Source organism: Mizuhopecten yessoensis, unplaced genomic scaffold (assembly GCF_002113885.1).
Source record: "Mizuhopecten yessoensis strain PY_sf001 unplaced genomic scaffold, ASM211388v2 scaffold10771, whole genome shotgun sequence".
Taxonomy (NCBI): Eukaryota; Metazoa; Mollusca; class Bivalvia; order Pectinida; family Pectinidae; genus Mizuhopecten; species Mizuhopecten yessoensis.
In genome coordinates, this window is record NW_018408713.1 from 1,920,232 (window position 1) to 1,928,495 (window position 8,264).

Sequence of the window (8,264 nt, forward strand, 5' to 3'; positions counted from 1 at the left end):
AGGAGTAACCAAATATGGTATGCAAGTATATCTTGAATGGTGGAGAGGGGAGTACAAGAAGTAAGTCACTGTGACCTATATCCTGAGATAGAGGTAATGCTTGGTAGATTTAAATAAAAACAAGTATTTCCGGTGGGAGACTATGGATTGCCTTCGGTACTTTGCCTTGTTGTATCTAATTTCTGTACTGATGTTGTTTTAACAGGAGTTCTGTGACTTTGACGACTATAACTGGGACTGGACGCTCCAACATTTGAGTATGAAGTGTATCTCTAACAAGGTCCAGGTGATGAAGATGAAGGCCACTCGCGTGTTCCACATGGGTGACTGGTTAGTAGTATAGAAAAATTTCCGTGAAATTTCATTTACTTGTTAATTATGAGGAAACGTGTACTGTATAGCAGGTGAACTGTACATGTATAGCAGGTGTACTGTATAGCTGGTGTACTGTAAAGTGTACTATAATGCAGGTGTACTGTAAAGTGTACTGTACATGTATAGCAGGTGTACTGTAAAGTGTAATGTAAAGTGTACTGTACATGTATAGCAGGTGCACTGTACATGTATAGCAGGTGTACTGTAAAGTGTACTGTACATGTATAGCAGGTGTACTGTATAGCAGGTGTACTGTACATGTATAGCAGGTGTACTGTACATGTATAGCAGGTGTACTGTAAAGTGTACTGTACATGTATAGCAGGTGTACTGTATAGCAGGTGTACTGTACATGTATAGCAGGTGTACTGTTTATCAGGTGTACTGTACATGTATAGCAGGTGTACTGTATAGCAGGTGTACTGTACATGTATAGCAGGTGTACTGTAAAGCAGGTGTACTGTAAAGTGTACTGTAAAGCAGGTGTACTGTAAAGTGCACTGTAAAGCAGGTGTACTGTATAACAGGTGTACTGTATAGCAGGTGTACTGTATAGTGTACTGTAAAGCGTACTGTATAGCAGGTGCACTATATAGCAGGTGTACTGTAAAGTGTACTATATAGCAGGTGTACTATATAGCAGGTGTACTATATAGCAGGTGTACTGTATAGCAGGTGTACTATATAGCAGGTGTACTGTATAGTGTACTGTAAAGTGAACTGTATAGCAGGTGTACTGTATAGTGTACTGTATAGCAGGTGTATTATATAGCAGGTGTACTGTATAGTGTACTGTATAGTATACTGTAAAGCAGGTGTACTGTAAAGCAGGTGTACTGTAAAGTGTACTGTATAGCAGGTGTACTGTATAGTGTACTGTATAGCAGGTGTACTGTATAGTGTACTATATAGCAAGTGTACTGTATAGTGTACTGTATAGTATACTGTAAAGCAGGTGTACTGTAAAGCAGGTGTACTGTTAGCAGGTGTACTAAGCAGGTGTACTGTATAGCAGGTGTACTGTATAGCAGGTGTACTGTATAGCAGGTCTACTGTATAACAGGTGTACTGTATAGCAGGTGTACTGTAAAGTGTACTGTACATGTATAGCAGGGGTACTGTACATGTATAGCAGGTGTACTGTACATGTATAGCAGGGGTACTGTACATGTATAGCAGGTGTACTGTACATGTATATCAGGTGTACTGTAAAGTGTACTGTACATGTATAGCAGGTGTACTGTACCTGTATAGCAGGTGTACTGTAAAGTGTACTGTACATGAATAGCAGGTGTACTGTACATGTATAGCAGGTGTACTGTACATGTATAGCAGGTCTACTGTATAACAGGTGTACATGTATAGCAGGTGTACTGTAAAGTGTACTGTAAAGCAGGTGTACTGTATAACAGGTGTACTGTATAGCAGGTCTACTGTATAACAGGTGTACTGTATAGCAGGTGTACTGTTAAGTGTACTGTATAGCAGGAAATGTACTGCTGCAGTTTTAACTTCCATTTTAATTTTTCATTCTCTGAATGAAGGCGAATTTATCATAACAGCAAATAATTATGTACACACAATACCCTTTATAGTAATTGTATGTGCAGTGTGAAACTTAACACTTGGTCAATATGGATTTCTTTGAATGGCAAATATTTGACTGGGCAGTTACTGGTTTCTTCAGGTATACAGTACCTCAAACTGGTTTTCATTTCAGGTTGCCAAGATAAACATCACTGTTTCTATTTCAGAAAAAAAATTGTATTTACTCTAGAAACTTGATAATCTAACAAATATTTGTATAAGTGTTTATATTATATGAATACACAAGGAAATGGGAAAGTTTCTCTGACTTGAATTTGGCATTTTTATCATATTTCAAATTCAAATTTGTGTCTTTTATACAAATTGATCTGTTTGTCTTCAGTCAGCAATGTGTACTGTGTACCTACACCAGATTTAAAACAGTGGATTCATTTCCAAATGCCAAGCTCTCAGATGCTGGTAGTAAAAATCCCTATGCACTATTTATAATCTGAAATGCTGGAGTCAGCATAACACCTATTCCATACCACATCATGTTTAGGGACTTTGAAAGAGTGATTGTGAGGTAGAAAACATGTGTCAATAACAGCGTTTCTCACTTGCTTGTTTTGTAATAGATTCTTTCAAATTTTCATCCATATTTAATGATATTTTACCCTGTTGGGTCGCTACACCATTATTAAATTATCAGCTACATATTGAATCGGTTGGCCTATATAAACATGATGAGAGCCTTTCTCATAGCAACAAAACCGTGTCAGATATCAATCTAACATGGATGTCTGTACACTACAGTCTGTTAACCCTTTCACCACTAGTACATAGAGCATAATGGACTCCTCCAGATCAATGCATGGTAGAGTCTACTAAAGTTGCAAAGGGGTGAAAGGGTTAAGGTTTGTTGACTATAAGTACATAATGTTTTTCAGAAATTTCAAATGAAACATTGAAAATTTTGCCTTCAACTGAGATGCGTGTCATTGTTTCTATTTCTACAAGAAATGTCATGAAATAGATGATAATGATAGGCATATATATATACTGTATACAGGGTAATTTTGGTGAAACATTATTTTTGGTGTATGTTTTAGACTTAGGGTCGATGTTGGTATCTTGGTTTTTTACTTAAAAAAGGTATTGATACTTTGGGTGAGATTAAAAGATGTTGGTACTTTAGGCTTAGACAAAATAATGTAAGTGGGTATTTAAAGTTTAGAGCAAAGGGTTTTGATATCTGATGCTTAGACTAAATAAAGTGTTAGTCTAAAGGGTTTTGGTAACTAGGGTTTAGAATAAAGGGTGTTGGTAACTAGGGTTTAGACTAAAGGGTGTTGATAACTAGGGTTTAGACTAAAGGATGTCGATAACTAGGGTTTAAACTAAAGGGTGTTGGTAACTAGAGTTTTAGATAAAAGGGTGTTGGTAACTAGGGTTTAGATTAATGGGTTTTGGTAACGAGCGTTTAGTCGAAAGGGTAATGGTAACTAGGGTTTAGTCTAAATGGTAATGGTAACTAGGGTTTAGTTTAAAAGGTGTTGATAACTAGTGTTTAGACTAAATGATGTTAATAACTAGGGTTTAAACTTAAGGGTGTTGGTAACTAGGGTTTAGTCTAAAGGGAAATAGTAACTAGGGTTTAGTCTAAAGGGTAATGGTAACTAGGGTTTAGTCTGAAGGGTAATGGTAACTAGGGTTTAGTCTAAAGGGTAATGGTAACTAGGGTTTAGTCTAAAGGGTAATGGTAACTAGGGTTTAGTCTAAAGGGTAATGATAACTAGGGTTTTAGACTAAAGGGTGTTCACCAGTAACTAGGGTTTAAACTAAAGGGAGTTTGTAACTGGGGTTTAGACTAAAGGGTGTTGGTAACTAGGGTTTAGATTAATGGGTTTTGGTAACTAGTGTTTAGTCGAAAGGGTAATGGTAACTAGGGTTTAGTTTAAAGGGTAATGGTAACTAGGGTTTAGACCAAAGGGTGTTAATAACTAGGGTTTTAGACTAAAGGGTGTTGGTAACTAGGGTTTTAGCCTAAAGTGTGTTGGTAACAAGGGTTTAGATGAAAGGGTGTTGGTTAATAGGGTTAAGACTAAAGTGTGTTGGTAACTAGGGTTTTAGACTAAAGGGTGTTGTTAACTAGGGTTTAGACCAAAGGGTGTTGGTAGCTAGGATTGAGACTAAAGGGTGTTGTTGACTAGGGTTTAGACTAAAGGGTGTTAGTAACTAGGGTTTAGACTAAAGGGTGTTGGTAACTAGGGTTTAGATTAATGGGTTTTGGTAACTAGTGTTTAGTCGAAAGGGTAATGGTAACTAGGGTTTAGTTTAAAGGGTAATGGTAACTAGGGTTTAGACCAAAGGGTGTTAGGGTGTTGGTAACTAGGATTTTAGACTAAAGGATTTTGGATTTACCTGTAAAACAACAGGTATAGTTGTACCGTGTGATTAAGCTGTACAGCTCTGGTATCTTGGGCAGAATAAAATATATTCACACCTTCTCCATTATCTACTCCTTAATTCTGGAAGTGTCTAACAGTACCTGGGGGTTTTCCCAATTTTCAGAATAATGTGCCCCCATAATGTCTTGCTCCTATGTCCAAGCCGTAATATTTCAGGGTAACGGTCAATAAGTGGCTTGTTCTCAGTGTCATCATATGACTTGAGACTTATAACTGCAAACATACAAATATCATAGTGTGCAGTGTTGATAATCTGCAGGTGAGAAAACTAATACCAGTACAATACCACCCCTGAGACTCATGCATGTTTAGGTGATTGCTGAAGCAAAAATACCATTAAAGAGTCATGGTTTAATCAAAAGGGCTGCCATTCACCCATGCCTATGTTGAATAATTGCTGCGGATGACTATAGAAGCAGATTGCTCTTTTAGTAAATGTCCTTAAACTTCCATCAGTATCGGAAGATAACCTCTATCACTTTCCCCTCTTGATGCCTTTGTTAACAGATTATTGATTCCAACAGGGGCCCATGAATTATGTACACCAGTAGATTGTGGGGGTCATTGATTGTTTCAGCGCAAGGCACTGTTTATTCTAACTTAACAGCTGTGACGATAATGAAGCAATGAAATAGGAACTTACCTGTGACTAATGTCAATTACATACCGGTATATATTGATGTACCGTAACGATTCTTGTAAAAGTAATTTGTTAAAATGACTATATCCCAGCTTTTGCTCTGACTTGACTCCAGGGAGAAAGTGTTCTATATCAACCATGTTTTAGTATGAAAACTAAAACATCCCTGCAGAATATCTCCTTTGACAGTTTCCATAGATGTAGACTAAACTTCTGGCTCCCCATTACCAGGCCTGTTTTCCATTGGATGCACCTGGGGAAATAGACCAGGTCTTGGGGAACCAGAAACTTGCTATGTCCCTCAAGTCCATGCTTTCATGATATACTAATTCTAACACTTTTAGGGTGGTTACCACATGTGTCTGACCACTTGACCTGTTTGTAATCCACAAGGCAAGTAGATTTGACAGTGGTTGTATCTTATAAAGATACCTAATCGACAGCACTTTTGGATATTTTCTAACAATTTATTTTTTTGTAAGTTTTAAAAAATTAAGGTGAGATAATTAAAATTTCTTAAATGTGCTATATTTGGTTTAAATGACATGGTGTTTGAGTTGTTGAATGTGAGAAGTCTCTCCATGTGATTGATGGGGCAAGTTCCGCTATATAAATTCCTTAATAGACAGAGGCTGGAGTATGCTGTGAATGTTTATTACCTCCAGTAAAAGCTGATTGCTTCCAATTATAGCCCTCCACTTGCAATACATGGTATATTGTATGAGGCATTAACTAAGGTGGGGCCTGCTATAGAACAGTCAGGCTTTTCTTCTCTTCATTCTTCCTGGGGACACTGAGGTCAGATCAATAATGATTTACTGCTCGCACTGTAACACTGGGGACCTCTGCCTTTTCTTTCTTGCTTTATCTATTCTTTCATGTAAGCTGTATTTCCCTAGACATTTCTTGCGAGCCCTTGATAACAATTTAAGTTAAAATCAGTAAATGGTGATTCTGTAATCATATGTCAATGTGAAGACAAAAACAACATGTAATATAATGTGTTATTTGGTCCATTCTATGGGGGAAAACATTCCAATCGCTTTTCTGGCTATCTTGCAATAGATTGGTCCATTCTGCGAAAAATAAAAATTTCAATCGCTTTTCTGGCCATCTTGCAATAGATTGGTCCATTCTGTGAAAAACAAAAATTTCAATCGCTTTTCTGGCCATCTTGCAATAGATTGGTCCATTCTATGGGGGGGAAAATCCAATCACTTTTAAGGCCATCTTGCAATGGGCTGGTCCATTCTATGAAAAAGAAAAAATCCAATTGCTTTTCTGTCCATTTGGCAATGAGTTGGTCCATTCTATGAAAAAGAAAAAATCCTATTGCTTTTCAGGCCATTTGGCAATGAGTTGTTTGTGGTGACATTGAAATAGCCCACAAGTGTTCCCATCAGTGAAAACAATTGTCATATGACATTTGATGATATACAGATAATGTCTGTCATGGTGCTTGCCTGTACAACCAATGTATGGGATGGTCAAACTCATTAACACCCCAACAGACATGTATAGTGTAACTTGACTTAAAAAAAAACTGTGTATAAAGGTCACCTGTCTGTAAATCCATCGGTCTATAAAGGCCATCTACCTATAACTGCCGTATAAATGAGACAACAAAAATCCTGTGTCCTAACCAACTGCATGTGCTACAGTTATATCCAATTTAGCAAAAAACACAATGTAGTGGGACAGGGATCCTTAATCAAAGTGGAGTGATAGATTCTGTTCCTCTTGTCATCACCATACAAGGGCGGTAGAATCTATTGCTCACACTCCTTGGGTTGAGATTTCTTTCCTCGTCACACTGGAGTGAGAAATTCTGTTCCACTCGTCCATTGATTGAGATTTCCATCTCTAGCACACTGACTAGAGCCAATAGATTCTATTCCCCTTACCCACATGTTAAGATCTTTGTTTCTGTCGTGTTTGGGTTACAATAGTAATCCTATAATAAGCCTACACATCATATTTGACTTAAAGTCGTTGGTAGGCTTGCTTACTACAGGACAATGGAATGGCATTAAATATGTCAGCATTTCTACTGATCTTCAATATAAGTGGGCTTATTACCAGGCATGGACTAATTGCTGGATACATACAATCTATACATGTTTAATTATATCAATTCGTTATTAATTCTTCTGTTATTGACTTTTGTTTCCTTTCTTTATTTCCAGCGGTGTGCATCATAAAGGGAAAAAGTGTGAACCACTTGTTAAACAAAAACAGATTGAAAAAATTCTTCAAGATAATCAACAACATCTCAACCCCAACGTCATGAAGGTTGCGGGCACATCCAAGATCAAAATCCGGGACCCGAAACCAAATGGAGGCTGGGGAGATATACGAGATAAAAGACTGTGTCACAGCTTTGTGTCTGCGGAAGACGAACGGAAGATGCAGCGGTTCATGAAATCAAATGATATATCTATACTTACAGGATAGGTATTTCTCGTTAAAATAGAAATAATACAATGGATATATTTTTCTACAGTGTTCATGTAAATGGATGTTTCACTTGTCTTGTTGCAAATGTGATGGATACCGGTAAACTGTTTTACCTCAGGGCGAATTGCAAGTACGTAGTGAATGTAAGATTTCCAAGACAAGTAGAATTTTCTGCAGTCTTGACCTCATCAGCTCATCAAATGCTGGTCTCCTTAAAGTCAAAGGGTGTGTTTACCTTTAATAGTTCGAAAATTTGTCTTTCAAATTTTGTGTTTAATGGAAAAGCGAGTACATACTGGAGTAGTCATAACGGTACCTATAGGACGAATTCGGAACATTTTAAAAATCACTCCTTCAGACTATGAACTAAATTTTGGGTTTGAATTGATGCATTTATTTATGAATTATTAAAAAAAAACATAGAATGTGAACGAACGAGTTAACTAAGTTTGATGATGTTTCTGTTGTTTTTTTTTAAATATTTCTATGTTTGTTGATATTCACTGAAAATCTGAAAAGTTGAATTGATTTTAGTGCATGTGTACCAGTAATTTCATTTTTTATTTTTTGGAGGTTGATAACGTTTTTGAAAATTTCTGGGTTTGTTGATGTTTCAAAAATGTCATAAAAAGTTATGGAACTTTGTCATGGGTACTCTACAGTTCCAAATATCTTCTCATCTTTTTTTTTTTTATAATTTTATTTTTTGAAACATTTTCAGCATTACAGAATAATTACAATATTAATTTTTACACTCATTTTCATTCTTCAACCAACATTTAATACAAATTTTG

The 8,264-nt window shown here is 36.7% G+C and overlaps 1 protein-coding gene across 1 annotated transcript in view; it reads left to right on the forward strand.

Moving 5' to 3' along the window:
• Positions 1-8,146, forward strand: part of LOC110462356 (alpha-1,6-mannosyl-glycoprotein 2-beta-N-acetylglucosaminyltransferase-like) — a 53,667-nt gene extending 45,521 nt beyond the window's left edge. Inside the window, exons 9-10 of the mRNA XM_021516290.1 lie at positions 206-330; positions 7,200-8,146. Of these exons, the coding sequence (XP_021371965.1) occupies positions 206-330; positions 7,200-7,467 (393 nt within the window). The 3' untranslated portion in view covers positions 7,468-8,146. The remainder of the gene's footprint in view (positions 1-205; positions 331-7,199) is intronic.
• The last annotated feature ends 118 nt before the right edge of the window (positions 8,147-8,264 follow it).